Here is a 21112-nt window from a genome sequence, read left to right on the forward strand (position 1 = left end):
TGAGGCTTACGGAGTCATATGTCATCTGCATGGCATGTGCTTCTGATACTTTTCGCTTTTACCATAAACAACAGTTGAAATGCATGACACCAAATTTTTCAATTTGAGACAGCGTGCAGTTTGTTTCGTACTATATATACGTACATGAATAATGTCTTTGGACATAATTTCCGCCGTCAGTCCATGCATATCTGCAAAATCCTTAAATCTGATTAATTGCAATAATATTCACTTAATTACATTGATTTTTGAATTTAAGAAATTCAGAAGGACACTTGTGAGTTGTTTATAAAATCAGCTTATTATGCTTGTCTTAGACTTCCGCTAAAATGTACATTACAATGTAAGAAAGTAACTTTTCCAGTATCTGTTTTTCAAAGAAGAAAAAATAAACACGAGTTTTGCCAAGACCAGTATACTCGGCTGTAAGAAAAATACACACATATGGGTAGGTACGGTACACTGATTTTGTCTGAAATCAAACGTTACAATTTAGGCGTCCATTATTTACCAATTACTGTGATCTTCTACAGTGGTCGTTGGGTGCATGAATCAAGGCAATTTACTTCTTGATCTATAAAGGTGTGCCCAGTCACAACAGCTCCACTAATTACTGTTCCCAAATACTCCTATTATAACTCTAGGATTTGTAGATTTTTACTTTCATAGTCGTTGTACACGGCGGCAAATATAGGTATCATATATAATTTGAACATTTTTGTGAAACCAATAATTGGGAACGTTATATATTCCACCATTCAAGGTTAGTTCATGGAAGGCAAGGCCATTAAGTATCGGTCAGTGAATCGAATAATAATTTCGAATTTAGGATAGGCAAGGGTCAACTATAGTTTATATTGATGTCTCCAATACATCGCACAGTGATACTTGTATTCAATTTAATTACGTGATTACGATGGGCTATGTTTGGTGTCAGAATTTTGAAATTACGGGGTTATTCCTTTTTGCATTTGATGGTTTAATATAACGCTAATAAATCAGGTCCCCATTAGGTGTTTGACTTCTACAAAAGATATTTCAACGATAGCGTTCAGTCACTTTGATATTATATCAGCTTCAATTAGAAAAAGTCAACTATATTTATCCATATGCAGGTCTTCCCGAACTATTTATAAAAAAATTCCACAAAATATTTTTTTAAACTTTCTTTTGGGGAGGGGGATATTTCCAACTAGGATATTTTTTCTTCGTTTATGAGTTGATTATTTCTTTAAAATTAATATCATTGATAGAATGAACTCTTTTTTTTCTTCTTCTAGAAAATCAGAACAAGAGTGTTTTTTTCAAGCTCCTTAGGAGCCTGAAATATTTTGTACTTTTTCTTAAATCCCAGGCTCCTCTATCGAATATTAAAGGTCTGTACTAAAGTGCATCCGAGCTTATTGGTGGACACTAATTACATTTGACGAGTCAAGGCATATAAGGTACGCTAGTTTCCAAACGGAAAAATGGACAATGACATCAAGCAGTCAAGGTCGCCATAGCGAAGGTGCAGTGGAGTTTTAAAATAGCACAAACAAAACCGGTCGATAAATGAAAGTAAGATTTCTTGAAATTTACCAACGAATATAAACATAAATGGGATGTAGTTGTTGTTAACGGCACAATACAGAATATCATGCTTTACAAGAAACTGGGACACACAACTCGGGCCTCCGTTTTCAGTGAGTGAAATCCATCCGTCTTGGTGGACATTTTTTTTTATTAAACATGACACTCGTTTTGGGGAAATACCATAGACACTAATATCTTTATATCGATTGCTGTTATAGTGGTATAAAACCGGCCTTTAAAGTGGATACCATTTATATGAACTTGTGTTGCAAAATAGAAATTTGTTATAGTGGTATAAAACTGGCTTTTAAAGTGGATACCATTTGTATGAACTTGTGTTCCAAAATAGAAATCTGTTAATAGATTTAACTATTCCCTAATGTTCACGTGTTCCTGCCAATCGCAATCCTGTCCTGTCAATCAGAAAGATCTAAAACAAGCTCTTTCACGGGACTGATTTGAATAGGTATTATGTATAGCGTGAAAGGTCTAAAAATGTATAAATTCTTACATTCGATAAAATAGATTATATGACAAATACGCCTAGACAAACGACCTACCTTGAGGCTAACTTGAAACTTCTGAGACACATCTTAACAGGGAAGGTTCGTATAAAATCTTCCGTGGTTCCGTGGTATAGTATTCGAACTTTACTCTAAATTCTGTTTGTTTCTTTGCTTTTAGCATTCGCATCGTACTCAAGGCAACGTTACGCATTTTATTTTGAAAGAACGCAAAAGCATATTTCCAAAAGGGATACATACATGTATGGACTGAACACGATGTTACAAAGAAGCATGAATAATCAATATCTGGAACCGAGATTTGTCAGAAATGTTTCCATTTAGAGTTCATAAGTTTCCATTTAGAGTTCACTTGTTTCCATTTAGAGTTCCCAGACAACATTTTCCCAAGCCGTGTAAGTTTTAAAATATCTGTCAATGTTAAAAGATATATATTCTCTATACGTCCCTCATGCTATCTTTTTCTTAAAAGTTTTCGTTTTATGTTTTCATTTACTTCATTTCATAGAAAATTTTAAAGAGTGTATTAAATTCAATAGGTGACTGTTCTAACGGGTTTGGTAAAGTTGTAGCCACAATGCCGCCGTTACATGCAAAGGGTTGTATATGCCAAATCATCTGAATAATACTTAGTCTTGAAAGATGCTGATACTAAATATCGTTCGGTTCCATTAGAACCAGGGTATATCGACGTTTCATCACATTATGCGACATGTTATTTAAACCTCGAATTGAGAAATTCGGCCATTTTTCGCACGTGTACCAATAAATCCGAGGTTGATAGGCGACATTCGTGGGCCAAGATATTTCAGTCGAGAGCTGGAACACATGATTTTATGGCGTCACTGTTGTGAACATAAGAAGCCAACACCACAATATGTTGGTTTGTCTTCAGCCCATTTTCGCCCTTCATAGTATTCTAGAGCACCATCCGATCATCAATATTCACCCGAGTCTTATTTTTATTAATGCACGCTTTTTCTTCTCAGATCCGCTTTAAAAAGCTGGCTTGCATATCTTCATTACCTCTCGAATCAATCTGAGCGTGACGTGTGAATGTTGTTATTAGATTAATCACTAACGGAATTTCTCGAATGTATCACACCAGTAGTTATGGAACACTCCCGAAATAAAAATCTACGGAATTACGAGCGACTTCGCTGACCTAATTAAGGGATGGCACTCTTAATTCTAAACTGAATATCTGAACGTCGTTCAAACCTAACATCTTGATCATTTTAAAGAATGGCTTATGTCAGATAGCTTTTTTCCTCTCAAAAAAATCGTTTCCTTCGTTTCAAACTTTAGTTAGTTTAGGAAAATGATGATGTTTGTGGTAATCGGTGGCATTGGGGCTTTAACGAAAGGTCAGAGATTTTATTTATCACTATTATCTTTCTATGTTGTGTAAAAACACGTTTATTTCAATGCAAACGTAGATTCTTAAATTTCGAACTTTTGGTAGGATAGTTAAGAATTAGGATTTCTTGAAAACTTAACGCGCCAAAAAATGAATTCACTACAGTTAAGTTCATATTAAGAAAAGAATTTCGGTTTGCTGGCTGTTCTGCTTTCAAACCATATTGCCGTTTTTCTACACTAATGCTTAGACCTACGAATGTTTAAATTTAACCTCCCCGGTGGCCTAGTGGTTAGAGCGTCCGCCTCGAATGCGGGGGGTCTAGGGTTCGATCCCCAACTGAGTCATACCAAAGACTTACAAAAATGGTACTAACAGCTGCCTCGCTTGGCGCTCAGCATTAAGAGGTTAGTGTTAAGACTGGTCGGCCTGGTGTCAGGAAAATGTGTCTGGATGGGGGTATCATGTTACATGTCTGCGGCATGATGCCCCAGTGCTAGACATAACTATAAACTGTCGCACTGCAGACATCGTAGCGATATGACTGAAAAATTGTTAAAGCTACGTTAAAAATCCAAATCACACACACACACACACACACACACACACACACACATGTTTAAATTTGATATATAAGATCGAATGCAGATTTCAAAGATTTTTCGGAGCTCTACTGATCAATGATGTAGCTTGTGTGTACTGGAAATTAATTTATGTTCTGTCTTCTTAGCATGTATCTAATTATTTCAAATGCTGTACGGAATACAAAATTATACTTATTTTATCTTAATGCAAGCATATCACAGATGCAAAAGCAATATCGATTGGATAACGTATGAACTGTGTCGAGTGGTAAATAGCAGTCACAATGGTTCTCATTACATCTGGAAAGCATAGGACATCGAAAATAAATAAAATCCTTCATCATGCATCGGTGCACAATACGAACATTCCACCTACGGGTTATATTTGTGCTTCAGACACAAGGCTTTACCAAATGTCGGACACATAATTCTGATCCCGAGCATAGAATTATCCTATCCAAAGCCGAATGCTAATGAATATGTTTTGCTCTATCCACATTGCTGAACGTAAAATGGGGTCGAAGTCAAAATGCGTTTTCTTAATATTTATGCAACTTTAAAATAACAAAACTCCATTTAAAGTATCATCACCTTAAAAATGCGCGAAAAGTTTCATTAACCCTAATTCAGTGTAAACCAAGCATGTGACCCTAGAGCTATCTGGTTATATTTGCATAATATGGGTATATTTAAAAATCGTTCTCCGGCCCGCGCCCAGGAGGCATTTGCAAGTTGCTAAGTTTGAACGAATATCAGCTTTCAAAGAACAGTGGTTGACACCGTCTAGGTAAATGGAGTAAGAAGTATCCGAAGCTAGCTTACGAAATGATACCAATGTGAACAGGTAAAAATATAACCTTCGGTTTTCCATAAGATTATACGAGGTAGACAAAATATAATAATATAGTCCTTAGTTCAGCTCTGATCTATACTTAATTTTCCTTCCATAAATACTAATAAGAAAATGACTTTCAAAATAAGATACAGTAAAAATAATTCCTTTTTTGGGGGACTTGAAACAGAGTACAGAATTTTGAGGGACGCTAACTGTTGCAATTTATATTTCTATAGATTATTGTGGGGAAATATGTTCTCCGCTGGACAAAACTACCATGTACACAGAAATGTGAGAAAGTTATTTCCTATCGTTGTTCTAAGCTGGAAAGACTAACATACACACGAAGATATGCGAGATATTCCTAGCCTAGTTCTACACATGAAAATAAAACGCTCATACACAAGTAGAAATGTGATAAAGATCTTCCCCATCGTTGTTCTAAACTCGGAAACACGATCAAATTTTCGACAACGTTGTTCTACACTGGGAAACACGATCAGATTTTCAACAACGTTGTTCTACACTGGGAAACACGATCAAATTTTCGACAACGTTGTTCTACACTGGGAAACACGATCAGATTTTCGACAACGTTCTTCTACACTGGGAAACACGATCAGATTTTCGACAACGTTGTTCTACACTGGGAAACACGATCAGATTTTCGACAACGTTGTTCTACACTGGGAAACACGATCAGATTTTCGACAACGTTGTTCTACAATGGGAAACACGAGTATATGTGGAACTGTGACTCGCATGAATTTGTATGCCTCATAACGACTTCGTTAGAGCATATAATATTACTCGTGTCCGTTCGTTCGTACGAACGTACGCAGGTCACACATACTTGCGCTTATTGATTACTGATGTATTCGACTAATACCGTAATAGTAGATGTATGCCTTAGAGCAGATTATATTAAAAAGAAACACACGAAAAGGCCCTGATAGCTGACACTGAAATTCAACCACTAGGGTTTTGTACTCTTAGACTGCATCAATATCCAATCAGTTTTAACATTACACTATGGAAGACTGTCCACTTCAACAAATCAGCCAGCGCATGAGTAAATCACTTCTTTGAGTTATCAAATACCTAATTTATTATCAATTTTCTTGTCATGGACATTGTCTGCGTCAGGCTAGATTTGACCTGATCAGTTTGGGGATTATTTTTTTCACTTGATAGATTCTTCAACGTAAGATAATGTTCATCATTATTGTTGTTCTGACTATAAAATGGTTGTTATAACAATAACAACTTCCTGGAACTCACACTTCAGAGATTACGTAGTCTTGGCCACTAAGTCGATTTGAAACCCCTTTTAGATCCAAACTGTAGCATCATCAAGGGATTCTTACGGCTATTTTGACTCAGGCTCTTTGTCATTTAGTGTGACCCACAAAAGTACACGTTTGAACTGCATTTGTTTTATTTTCCAAGTAAGGTTTTTCGTTGTGTGAACGCATACAACATCTCAGTTAATCTATTTTAATTGTATGTTTCCACTAAAACATCAACGTCTACTAGCACTGACTGGTAACACTGGCTATTTACTGATTACTTATCTCGTGTTCTTCTAATCAGGCAGAGTATTACGTTTGCCATAGCGGCGGAATGCGATTAATCCTTCAGAAGAACTTTCAATTTCATTGATGTCGATGCCAAGAAAAATACTTCGTCGGCTTAACACGAGCTCTGGTCTAATAAATAGCATCAGATGTGATATGGATCAATAGCAAATCGAAACCAATAGGCAGTTTTTGTCTAATCCTTGACTGGTCTTGAAAAATTAGGGGGTTTTACGTCTTGGTAAGAAAACGGGTGAGCAAGAAATTGTGGCAAAGTGATCTGGACCCTGGTCACGAAACTTTACTCCTTATTTCAAGTATTTTTAAAAAAACGTTACTCAAAACTGAGTAACCATCCCAGTCTTTGAACTCCTCCTGTATTATTAAAACTTGAGACTTGCAACGTAGGCCAGTGACAGTCATGCATCAAGAGTGTCCCAAAACTTTTGAAATTAATGTTTCGACCCCATGGTGGTGGGACTAGAGTAGAGGCTTGATTTTAAATAAATGTCAAGTAGGTCCAGAGTTGTTTTTCTCAAATAAGCGACAACTGGTTCGTGTGATCAACAAACCCACACATTTTAGACTTTAGTCGCTGGATCAAACCCCAAGGGCTTTCTCTACCACCACCAGTCACCAACACCGGAATTAATCTTTTGGGTACAAAACGGACTGAGATTCTCATCTTATGACAGTGTGGATTCAAACCTCGTTCTGACTTTGCTCAAGGAGAATTTGTAGAAATGCCCACAAAGTTATTTCTACACAAATCTCTCAATTCCTCGAGAGGTTTTGTGCGATATAGTGAGTTGGCTGACTGCATTGAAACTAAGATACTAAAAAAGAAATCATATTTTAGAACGTCACATACGACACATTGCCTATATCAGTAAAAACAGGGTTCTTGAGCTTCCTTGGGAACATTTCATCCCAAATCCTTGGCGCTGTTTTAACCGCCAGCTGGATCGTCCTAAACAGAAAAAGTCTCCTGTGCGAATTGCAAGGGAAATTATTTCTTGTACTCGAGATTGTCCCAAAAAGAAAATCGAGAAGTAGATTGTGAAGAAGTATATGGATGGGGTGGGGTGCTCCCAATATTTTATTTAAACTATTATAGAAGTCCCACCAGGCTCTATTTTGTTGGAAGTTAAATTTAGTGAAAGATGGATGTAAAACTCCGAGCCCCCAGTCAGCAATGCCGACGGTTAGGTGGTTAAATATATAAAAAGTTAAAATTCAATGAATAACAATTTAATAACAATTCAATAATTAAATATCTAAAATTTCCTTCCTCTCGACCCTTTAATAAACATATTGCATCACTTGATTAGCAGTGTGAGATTGATTTCCACCTATACTTGTATTTCTAATCATCTGTTGTATCCTTTTTCTCTCTTATTTCTCCTAATTCCTTCTCCTCCTCCTCGACTTTCTCTTGACTCCTTCTGCTCCTCCTCCACTTTCTCCTCCACGACTTGATTTCACTTCTCTCGACTTTGACTGTCTCTGCTACAGTTTCAATTCCGTCTCCAACTCTTGAAGACTTGGGACTCAATGGAACTAGAAGTTCTCTATCCCCTAAAAGGCTTCCCATGAAAACACAAAGACTGTATAACCTTTTTCCTTAGCCGTCTCATTTCACACTACACACTACCTACCATCCGATAACGGCTATTAAATTTCTTCGGTCACGCATTCTTTCACATAGAAATACCCATACTTTCTTGTATGGTAAAACAATTGTCATAATACAGCACGGTATCAATTACTTTTTATCCATAAATCAATAACTTCAGTCACATCAGAACATATTCTTAATCCCGTTGTACTAAACAATATTATATCGCATTTCTTTACCTAACTAGTCTAAGTACGCAAATACTCATATATCCATGCTTTAATATATGCAATCGTCCATAGTAACTAATCTTACATACTTCAACCATTTTCCCAATTCACAATTAAAGCATGTGTAAATTCTAACATAACGCATTAATAAATGCACTGGTTTACTAAAATATAACCTAACAGCGAATTATAAAATTGATTCTGACCACAAACTAACAATCTACATATTTCTGCATCGCATCTAATAATTCTCTGCGTAAGGCTCAAGCCCATTTCTCAAATACTAATGTAAATGAAACACTTCAAAGTAATTCTATATACTAAACTATCCTAGTAATTAAGTGTACACCAGAAGTCACCCAAATCGAAAGTGAAGTAAAGCCTGTAATCAGTGAAACCGTATAGCAAATAAATGTCACAAACAAAAACCACACGTAAGTCCGGCCACGCAAAGAGCAAGCAGGAAACTACTAGTCTCAGTGGTCATATAGTTCCTTCGAGCATAACACTGGTAAAATCCACGAACAGAGCATCAGACCATAGGTGCCCGTGGAAATACATGCTCCAAACCAAATAAACAAAGATGTAACGAAATTATTAGGTTTTCGAGAAAATGTGACGACTATATCAAACTCTTAAATAAGGTTTAAAGCCTAGAAAGTGTGGACACTGGAGAACCCCCATGAAAGCACGCCAACCTTCCAGAAGTCCAATACCTCCATTACTTCCATGTATATGTATCATGCCATAATACAATGGAATTACCGAGTTTTACAGCAGATATGGACAACATAATTAGTCATATATAATGAACATGACTCAATACGTCAGCCTTCCGAAGCAAAGAAAGTGATACTTAATTGTAACACTTTCAAAACCTGCAGCAACTTTGCAAGAAATACTGATAAGACCGCTGGAGGAGTGTCCACCATTATAACTAATAAAACTCCTCACAGTGAAGTTAATCTCCGTGCTGTACTGTTGGCTATTGCCTTACGTGTGTCCATCCGACAACTAATGGTGTCGGCGAATTCAAACTTTTCGATAGGGAATGGACTCTGACCCTACACCCCAACATAAATGTCCAAATATCAAAAATGGGGTGGCAAGTGTAAGAGGAAACTCGGACTACTACTACTACTACCACTACTACTACTACTAATAATAATAATAATAATAATAATAATAATAATACTGCATGTATTTATTGAGATTCACCAAATTATTACCAAATAAAAACTTAACTGGTGTTATGTAAGTTTAATTTATGTTGTTGCTTGACCTTTGTCCATGATTGAGGATTTGCTGTGAACCTGCTTTTTGTCCGCTTGTTAGTTATATCTGAGGTAAAAGTGTTGTTTTTATTTAGAAACTGATGATGTTCTGGTGAGAACGTCTGACCACATCCTGATTATTTTAGTGTGTCTTAGGTTTTTATATGCAACTGTGGTCAACACAATTATTAATTCCTATGTTAAGATCCTTTTCTTGAATCATTTACAGTTGTGTTGATATATAATTTGAGAGAAATCATTTATTTAAAATTCTTCATCGGAAGTACAAAGTGCTTATTGATATTTTTGACTAATTCCTTATTTCGGTATTATTGTGAATTCATTCAAATACATTCTGCATTATATCATTGTGACACATCAGGACTGTTGGCACATCAACCTTTTCAAGACTATTGGTACATCAGCACATTCAATACTGGAATTCATTCGGAACATTGTGTAGTTTGGTAATTGTGGTAGAACATTTAGGATTACCTGGGATTTAATTCACAATACTGTGCGTTTCTCTTAAATTTTTCACTTTTTAATTTACAGAAGTAAATTTATATCTTGATTCTAACAAACGTATTGCTTCGATTCTTTATGTTTAAGACAATAGAGTTGTAACACTGGTGATGAAAATACAGCTTTGCACGTGTAACTAATTGGCCAGGGTGTCCATCCTTACCTTCCAAGAGCTAAGACGTTGGGGTGAATGTTTAGAAATATTAAGACCCTGCCGTTTAACTATGTACATACTAATTTGTCATGAAAAGACGAATGCACACACCAAGCTGACATTTGCTCTGGAGTAGTTCTTACCTACTAAGGCCTACTCAGTATGCTGGAACGATCAGTGTTGGTGTCAAAAATGGAAGCATTGGAAAAGTATTTGAGAACTACACATTTCTAGTTTACAAGATACTTCAATACTCAAACACTGGAGCAAAAAAAAAATTACACGAGCTACTTGCTCTACAGTTCTTTCTTGTGATATTTATATAACAGAAGTAATGTAGCGAAAACACTCAAAATTCTTAAGTTCACAGATAATTGGAGAATCGTTACGTGACAATAAATTTTCAGGTATGGTTGCATTATCAGGGACAAGGTACAGTATAACAATATCATACGTATATTTGATCGTCAACTCGTGTAAATAAATTTTACAAATTCCTCTTTCAGCCAGTACGATTATGCAAGCAATATGTATAGCACTCCCTTCGCTTCTATTGTTCTGCAATTAAATTGTATGTAACGTCTATACTCACTTATAAGCTTTATCCAATGTCTATATTACAACTTTTCTTCTTCTAACCGTATAATGAATTATGGGAAGAACAAGGAACATTCCTTTTCACAGAGTGGTATTCAGTTAGTGACTTGTCACTGAAAGTTGTAATCAATAAAGAGAGTGACTTTTCTCTTGTGAAGACTTTAGCATACATATCAAATATTGTTCTCATAATAAAATTCTCTTCAAATAATTTATTCATGTACCTAAATTTGCTCATGAAGATCTATTTAAAATTATCAGTTTGCTGACCAGGATTGATATTTTTCTCAGCCTAAATATCCCACAAATTAGCTTATATTTTGACGTTGGATCTTTTCATTCATGGTAGGAATAATCTATAATCCCACCAGCTTGTTCGTTCGTCCACTTGGAAAGTTGTCTATTTTCCCTACACTGTTCCAAAGACTGAACTTTTTGGGGTTTATTTTCCGACGCTATTTCTGACAAAGACTAAACCATTTTGGGGTTTATTTCTCTTACAATATTTCAGACAAAGACTGAACCGTTTAAGGGTTTATTTCTCTACACTATTTCAGACAAAGACTGAACCAATTAGGGGTTTATTTTCCCTACACTATTTCAGACAAAGACTGAACCTTTTAGGGGTTTATTTCCCCTACATTATTTTCAGACAAAGACTGAACCATTAGGTGACTACGATTTTGGTTATTATCCTACTCCTACAGACGATGATTGGGGAAGTGAGAATTGGTGTAATAAATAAAGGAATAAAACTATATGAAAATGCAGATGTGCTTTATATTTCTGCTTTTAAACAATTAATTGCAACGGCAACTTAATACCAATTAATACTAATTATCTGTATTTATCTTGCCCACCAGAAGATTTAATAGAAACAATCTGTGTCGCTTTACTTTGGACACATTCTTTCCCGTGCATCTTAGTCTATTATACTATCAATGTTCTAACTCAAATAATACTTTATATTGATTATGTCATGGTAACAATTACCTGTGAAATAATTCATAGATATTATCCATCGATATGTAGTAACAGCAAGAGCAAATCTGTGTATTCAATAATAACTACTATGAAAATTAAACAACTTAGTCAATACTTGTCACGTGTATAAAATAACCCTTACGGCTATCAAAATGTTCAGAGTACTGCTTGAACTGCGGTCAATTTAAATAAAGTAGGGAAAATGAAAGAACAACTGTACGCGAAGAGAGAGAGAGAGAGAGAGAGAGAGAGAGAGAGAGATAACATGGGGGTGATGTGAGAGATCGGCCTCACTCCTTAGGGTTTTGCTTATCGTTATCTAGGAGATGATCGAACACGGTGTTATTGCCTGGATCGAGTAATGAATAAAACAAAATATGAAAGTAGGGGATGGAATAAGAGAGAACTGAGCAGAGATATAGAATATAATAATACGAGTCCCCGTATATAATATACAACAATTTAATCAGTTACATAAACAAAATGAAATAAAATCGAACTTGACATGTAAATAATTCGCTTTCTCTCATAAATAAAGCTTGAAATTCTGCGCATTTCAATTAGCCGTTCTGTTATTGAACAAACTGTATCATATGATCGAGTGAAAAATCGAACTCAGGATTGCCTGGCATGACAGAATGAACTGGTTCTTCCCAATCTCTCTCTCTCTCTCTCTCTCTCTCTCTCTCTCTCTCTCTCTGATGCTATTATTGCCTCACTGTGGTCATACATTTACCAGTTGACCTATCAGTCGATACACGTTCCTAACGCTACACCATCGTTTCAGTTTAAAAGAATTCACAACTTAAATACACACAAATTAATGGACTTCACTCCTTGTCCTAACTACATTACTTTACTAATTAGCGATTCATTGATATACATTTCCAGACATAGGAAAAATCAATCATCAGCATAAATGATACAAATCATCTAAAACACAAATTATATATTGACCCAATTTACGTCAGAAGAAATGCATGAAATCTGACTTCACTATTTCTTTTACATACAAAGAAATAAATCCGAACTAATTAATATAACTAAATATTGTATGACAGTCTTACAAACATGAACTATAAAACATGCACTATTAATTCTGAGCTCAAGGATAAATGTGATAAATTCAACAATAATTACAAGCTTGCATCAATGAACACATCGTATATAACCGAGATTAACCTTGTGTTTTACCGAACTCTCATTCACTTATCATCAGATAATTCACTGTCCTTCTCTGAAATGCTGGTCATTCCGCATTCCTGTGGCAGAAAACAAGGTATATATAATTAATTATAGAGAATTACAAATATACACCAGACGGAACGGAAAGTGTTATCTCTGGATTCGACAGTTACTAAATACTGTGTCTTTAAATGAGAAATAATTATTAGGTCGACATGCGAGTGCATCTGCGACGCACGAGGAGATATACCACCGATTTTGTAGCGACAGTTGTATGTGATGTATGCTTAGTCATGATGGTACAGGGACTAGTGCGTACAGACAAGGCGTTGGGTGCCGTTTACCCGCGGATCATAATGCAAAACTAGTACCCAACTGGCCTGAGCGCTTTCGACTCTTAATGAGTCTTTTTCAAAGGCCAATACAAAACATAGACAAGACAAACACACAAAAAACAGAAAAACCGTTGTGTTTGCAAAACTTTACATGGCTGTTTCTATGATAATTAAACCTTTAAATGTATTATGTTTCAATTACTTTATTTCAACTTGTTGAGGATGCTGGAAAATAATTGTAATCGATTAACCATAACGACATATGTTATTTTGTATAAATTTTGTAAGCGCAAATTATGGTAATAGTTATAGGCTACTAAGCAAATACAGAGAATTATTTAAAAGCAAATGCGTCGGCTGCAAATGATAATTTTATTTGTGCATGGCTGTCTTTTTCTAGTCTTCTTGGTTTAAACCGCTTGGTTTCAATGTTCAAAGGCGGCGTATCCAGTATGATTCCTTTTCTTCCTGGTTTCAGAACTCCAGTTGAGGTTGTGAGCAATTGCAATAAGTGTTATATCACTGAAAGTATGGCATGGGAGGATATATATATATATATATATATATATATATATATATATATATATATATATATATATATATATATATATATATATATATATGAGAGAGAGAGAGAAAGAAAGAGAGAGAGAGAGATGTCATTTTTTAATACGAGTTTCCAAAACGTTGTACTTTGTTAACCTTGGGTCATTTATAACGATGCGGTAGGGATCAAAAATCTTTTGTGACTGATTTCATTATCATTTTATGTCAAATCATGTCATTTTTACAATCTACTTCACCTTTCGACCGTTTCTTTGAGTGATTTTTATATTAAAAAAACAAACGTTTTATGAACAAAAAAGATTTTTTTCGGATGAATCAGAACTTATATACGTCACTTCTCTCTCTCTCTCTCTCTCTCTCTCTCTCTCTCTCTCTGGTATCGAACGCGTTTATGTAATGTCAGCATTAGATGTTCAACTGAACTCTTGTTCACCTCAGTAAATTACTAATTTCTACTTTCCTTCAATCCAATCTCGAGTTTAAGCCATAAGCGAATATCCGCAGTTGATATTTCAATATAAATTACATATCTCAAAATATTCCGCAATAAATTATTCAATATCGGTTAGAGTTGGGTACCGCGGAAACCCTTGTACATACCGCTGTATGTAGTACGGTATATTATATTAGGTACCAACGATTAAATTTTCAATTGCAAGGACCTGGAAATTTTTTATTCTTCAAATTTCCGGTTCTGAAAAAGCTGTGAAAAATCAATTATCTTGAGACAGAAGAAAAAACAAAACATGTTGGCTCGAAAGAAAATGGCAGATACTAACATTACTTTTTAAAAGAAAGTACAAAGTAGAAACTAACATTCTTTTTCTAAATAGTATATAAAATATAGAAACTAAAATTCTTTTTAAAATAGTAAACACAAGTAGAAATTAACATTCTTTTATTAAAAAGCAAATATTAAATAGAAATTAGCATTCTTTTTTAAATAGTAAATACAAAAGAGAAAATAACTTTCTTGTTAGAAGCAGTAAATGACAATAGATAGAAAACTTTCCAGATACAGGTTATGCAATGTCTTGAGAGGTTTTAATGAATGGAAGTAAACAGGTGGGGAAAAATTGTATAAGGAAGTATCAGGTACAAATCCATGTATTTTTCTTGAAAAGCGAAGAAAAGATTTTTTCTGATCTTGTACCATTTCTCACCAGTATGACCATAGAACAAAGACAACAACCACCACCCAACATATTAGGGTACAACTTCCCGCAACATTTAACGTTGGTAATGGGACCCCAAAATGATGGTAACATCCCCCTTTTAATTATACTAGTAGATCACCTGACTCATTTGAGAGTCAACTCTCATTTTCTCATTCACCTTGTTCCCAAAGTCTGCCCATTTCAGATCCTTTGCATACAGCGCCATGTGCCCTACGGGAAAGATAACCCCTTTTTATATGGTTTTGTTAGTTTGTTTTGTCCCCGTACCGTTTCTTTTACGAATGCTTTCTAAAGGAAGCCATACGTAGAAGAAATTATGAATTCATTTGCAGGTGTAAAATGACAGCACCACAATGTCCCCGTACAGTTTCTTTTACGAATGCTATCTAAAGGAAGCCATACGTAGAAGAAATTATGAATTAATTTGCAGGTGTAAAATGACAGTACCACAATGCGTGTTTTAGGAATTTAGTATATCAGTTACATTTGCGAACATTTAAACATCTTTTTTTCTTTCTTGTTGCAGGCATTGGTGGATATGTACACTGCCGAGAAGCATCTACTCCGCAGACGAAGAAGGTAACGTCAAGCGTCTTTCTGTGTTGTCTTTGAAAGCTACCGAGTTCGGCGGTCGTGTAATGTGTAAAGCCTACACTTTTCAGCCTGGTTGTTTTCTGTCGCGTAATCTGTTTTAAAAGCAAGGTTATTCGGCAAACCTTTGTGTATAATAGAAAAAAATCAGTCATTGAACCTCGAAAAGACGGTAGCAGATCGTATACAGAAAACTGTATTCATAATATGTTGTGACTGGTGGAAACGTAGGCATCGATTCTTGTCTCCAGTCCTATGACAGTCGTTAGGGAAAGATGGGGGGAAAAATTCACATTTAACGAGCAAATTTTCCTGCCCTGCGCCCTCTCTCTTCCATCTCTGTACTTTTCATTCTCACTGGCTCCAGCATAAAGACCAAGGCTTTTAAGAGCAGTTTTAATAAAAATGCTTTGCAGGTAAGCAATCGTGGTAATCTTTGCTCTGACAATACATTAATTGATGAGAACTCTACGATGATTGATTCGACAAGTTAGCTTTATTATCTGCATCTAGAAAGGATCAGGATCAGCAACAAGACCGTACCTAGAAAACTCTAAAACTCTAGATCACGCTCAAATATCGTACCTTAGTATTTGTCATATATTATTTTTATTAATTATTCAAAACTAACCAAAAACTGTTACCATAAGTCTTGGAATACACACATCGACTATATAAATCGCAACTTGTTTGTCAAGAGCTGTTAATTATCGGCTACCAGTGCTTGACTTTGAGTGTCCAGTCGGGAGTTTCATTAATACGATATTTATTTCTTACCAAACAGATATTTTACTTATGGTGTACATCTCACAACTACACCAGGAATTTCATCTTAGAAATAAAAAATGTACCCTCATGTTTCACTCTTACAGAAGCTTTATACGAATTTTGTTTGATTTGGTGTTTTAATGCACAGCGACACAAGTTGATTATTTATTGCAGAGAAGTAAAGTCTCTTGCCCACTGTAACCTGCCCTGGAAGGTCGGATGGTAAAATTTGACCCCTCCCCCCATTAGTGCTCTAGTCAGGCGCTCTAATCACCGAGCCACTGCCGCTTCTTCGTTTGTACGGTGAAAAGGTAACCAGGAGAAGACAATGCACGACTTTATTTACATATTTTCTCCCTTTCAAGTAATAGACAGTGGTTGACCCTTTTTTAAAATGAGTTCTACAACAATTTATCGTGCGAGAGATTTTAGTGGATATGTCAGCAATTGATCTGAAAACCTCAGCTCTGTTTATTAGTGGAGACAGAGCCAAAAGCAATTTATGCAACAGCGTCACGACTGAACGACGACAAACCGTATTTTTTTTCTCCAAATGATTAATTGAGAGATAGCGCTATGAATGTGCCTGAACAGGTACTTGAAACTTGCTTTTTGCCTCAAGACATGCATAATTACAGTGCTATGTCACACAATGGTCACCTTCCTTAAGCGAAAACCTCTCCAATCCATCCTGGATATGATGTTTTCTTTTCTTGATTATATCAATATTTTTTAATGTCTACTGAATACCCACCTCTCTTGCCCAGTTATAATTTCTCTCCCATTCCCGGCTCCTTAATAGAGGTATAAAAAATATTGGGCGAGGTTTGTTTAGTACAAAATCGAGGCCGCATTGTGCATGCATTGAAATCGCTTCTACAATGGTATACCCACATGTAGCAGTTATTTATTTACATAAATCTTGACAAGTCGTGACCGGAATACATGTATTAAATAAAATAGTATTAATTAATAGTATATATATATATATATATATATATATATATATATATATATATATATATATATATATATATATATATATATATATATATATTCCTTCTGTTTTATCTTCCGTGGATATGTGATGCAGGTTAGATTTCCTTTATTCTGATATAGTATTCTTTGCAACGCTTCGATAAAACGATAGCAGCCATTTCGATTTGTCCATTAATCAATATTTAGTATTTTTAATGTTGAATATCATGATACATTTTTAATAGGACAAGTACTTACCTTTGACAAGCAAAATAAACGCGTTTGACGTAAATTAAAACTTGATATGTTCTAATGACAATTGGTTTTAAAACCATCGAACGCGACCAAGGCAAATATTATTAAAAAATACAGCTGTCAGCGCAGGTTCGACACTCGGGCTCGGCCAGCGTGGGTATGTGATAAAACTTGCCAGTAGGTTCATGTGGGTCGGTTTTTGCAAGATTCTTTCTCCACCAAGTATTGTTGATGTTGTTGTTGTTCTAGGGTTTAACGCCATTTTTCAGCACAAGATAGGCTATACATGGCGGCCAGTATAACTGGTGGAGGAAGAACCCTGGGAAACACAGGATAGAACCACCGACCCACGAGAAGCTACTGGTAAGATTTCCCGCGTACCCACGCTAACCGAGCCTTGGACTCGAACCCACGCAGACAGAGGTGAGATGGAAGTGATCCGGAAAGGTGAGCACTTTAGACCACTCGGCTACTCGGGGCTCCACAAGTATATTGTCCGCCATGTATAGCCTATCATGTGCTGAAAAATTTGTCATTCAACTCGCCACAACAACAACAACAAATCGAACTGATAGAGCAGACGATATTAAAAAATCTAGCCAGTATGAGCATGTGACGAACGGGCGATACACCTTAAAAAGCATTGTCTGATATCATCATAAATCACAATCGGCAAGAGTTCCCACGGCTTTCAAACGTCTGTTTATAATTTTAAAAAATTGTGTGACTGACTATCGATACGGAAAATTACACTTGAAACCCGCATTCTTTCAGATTTAGGAGAGTGCAAGTTGTATTGATAAACACAGTCTTATCCTATTCAATTTAAGCATTCAACATCAAAACAAAATATAGAATGAATACGTTTAACGATGTTCAATTGGTTACGGCTCTTATTTGAAACGCGGGCGCGCGCGTGTGTGTGTGTGTGAGAGAGAGAGAGAGAGAGTATTTTGTGTGTGTGTGAGAGAGCTTTAGCATTTTTTTCAGTCATATCGCAAGGATTCTGCAGTGTGACAGTTTATAGTGACGTCTAGAACTGGGGCATCATGCCGCAGATATGCATCATGATGTCCCACCCAGTCACATTATTGTAACGCCAGGCCGACCAGTCCAAACACTAACCTTTTAATACTGGGCGCCAAGCGAGGCAGCTGCAAATACCATTTTTATAAGCCTTTGGTATGACTATGCCGGGGTTCGAACCCATAACCTTCCGCATCCGAGGCGAACACTCTAACCACTTAGTCACCGGAGCGGTCCATTTGAAACGTATTATATCATGCTAACACTGATCAAATGGATTAATGTCTCGATCCTTCAGCTGTGTAAAATATTGCTAGTTCCCATCAAATCGCCGTTCCATGTATGTATGTATGTATGTATGTATGTATGTATGTATGTATGAATGAATGTATGTATGTCTATCCATCCATTCATCCATCCATCTATATCTCTCTGCCAATGGATACTTTTTCCTCCCATGAATACGATAAGAAGACTAAAATGTAAACGCTCAATGAACGTTTTGAACTTGCAGAAACGACCTTTATGCTAGCGATCAGATTACTCTGTATTAATTTAGAATAATTTATCCAGGTATGTACGGTAACAGTTTATCCAGGTACTGCGGTAAATTCCTATCTTAAATTAACAGGCGATAGAATGATAAAACGACGGCTATCATATTTATCAGTATACCGTAATTAAGCTTCCATACAAAATATATACGTAATGACAAGGTTGCATATTATACAAAATAATTTGGTTACAAACTAGTATTACGCTTAAATTCATATAATTATTTTAATTTTTTAAAAATAAAAACGATTATTCCCATTGTATACTGGTGTCTTTTGTTCATGTTTATATTGGTGGAAATTTACTCATAAAATACTGAATCATTTTGAAACATTATAAATCTAAGTCTTGTAGAAAATTGCCATGTATGCACCACAAAACAATAATGAAATCTGAGTAAATCATTATCCGTTCCAAAATGTTAGTGTCGCCTCACATGACTAAGTTGGTACATTGTATTCAGCTCTGTCTATGTGTGTGTGTGTGTGTATTATATATATATATATATATATATATATATATATATATATATATATATATATATATATATATATATATATATATATATATATATATATATATATATATATACTTTTAATATATATGCTTTTAATCTGGGAAATAATAGTATGTTGGTTGAGGAAGATAATGATCATGACAACAAGAACATCAACAGCAACTACAACAATAACAATACTACTTCTACTACTAATTATAATAATAATAATAATAATAATAATAATAATAATAATAATAATAATAATAGTAGTAGTAGTAGTAGTAGTATGATGATGATGACGATGATGATGATAATTATTATTAATATTAATATTATTAGAAGTAGTAGTAGTAGCATTTATTATTATTATTATTATTATTATTATTACAGATAAATACTTTTCCCCCAACATACTTCAGCAGTGTGTGTGTGTGTGTGTGTGTGTGTGTGTGTGTGTGTGTACTAAGGTAGAGGTTAACTGTGGTTATGTATGTTTGAATGTGTGGATGAAAAAGTATTGCTTATGTATCATTGTCACTGTTTTGATATGGGTATGGTTATGCTTACTTGTGTACCTGGTTGGTATCTTCACACTTCAGTCGAGTTAACTGAGCATGGGCGCCAGCACATAGGGGCACACACACACACACACACACACACACACACTGGATTTCACCTCTAAAAATATTTGGCCTACATTCCAGAGGCGCCAGCAGAATATTTTTTTTTTTTGGGGGGGGGGGGCTTTGAAGGGGAGCCAAACATTAAGTTTTCAACTATTAAGTTTTTACAGGTGAAGTCCGAGCCTGGGGAGGGGGAGACAAGTGCCTGGGTGCCGACGCCCATGTTTCGTCCATAAAGGTGGCACTCTACAGTTTCGTATTTTGCATAGGGTTCGAATTTTTTGAAGAAAAAGAAATTTCCCGGGTTTCCTCACTGGTTATACTGGCTATTTAAAAGAGACCTTGTATATCCTAGGTATTGTTCATAGATCCTTTAATTCTCTTTATTTTGGTGTGTGATTGATGGTTGTAATATGGGTTATAGAGTATACAGCTTGGCCTTACTCCAGATGTGCACCTCTCAAAAAACTGCCAGCTCCACTTGACCATTTTCACTTCCTGGACTTAGAGGTAAATTGTTTTTAAAACAAAAAAGAGCTTATACCTTTTTTACATTTTATACATCTGATAATGTATAAAATCAATTGCACTTTCAGACGCTGGTATTGTCTAGTTGGGTAAAATTCATTTTCCCTATTTTAATAGATGCTAAAGATACTTGAGACTAATTCAGGCTGATTTTTTTAGCACAAGGGACCAGTCATTTTAGTTAGCA

At 35.5% G+C, this 21112-nt stretch overlaps 1 protein-coding gene across 1 annotated transcript in view; it reads left to right on the forward strand.

The window, feature by feature from the left end:
* Nucleotides 1–21112, forward strand: part of LOC149805034 (uncharacterized) — an 89345-nt gene that overhangs the window by 40979 nt on the left and 27254 nt on the right. The window contains exon 3 of the mRNA XM_089946726.1: nucleotides 15629–15681. Within this exon, the coding sequence (XP_089802852.1) occupies nucleotides 15629–15681 (53 nt within the window). The remainder of the gene's footprint in view (nucleotides 1–15628; nucleotides 15682–21112) is intronic.

The sequence above is a fragment of the Sinohyriopsis cumingii genome, chromosome 2 (assembly GCF_028554795.1).
Source record: "Sinohyriopsis cumingii isolate HCF-2022 chromosome 2, ASM2855479v2, whole genome shotgun sequence".
NCBI classification, from domain to species: Eukaryota; Metazoa; Mollusca; class Bivalvia; order Unionida; family Unionidae; genus Sinohyriopsis; species Sinohyriopsis cumingii.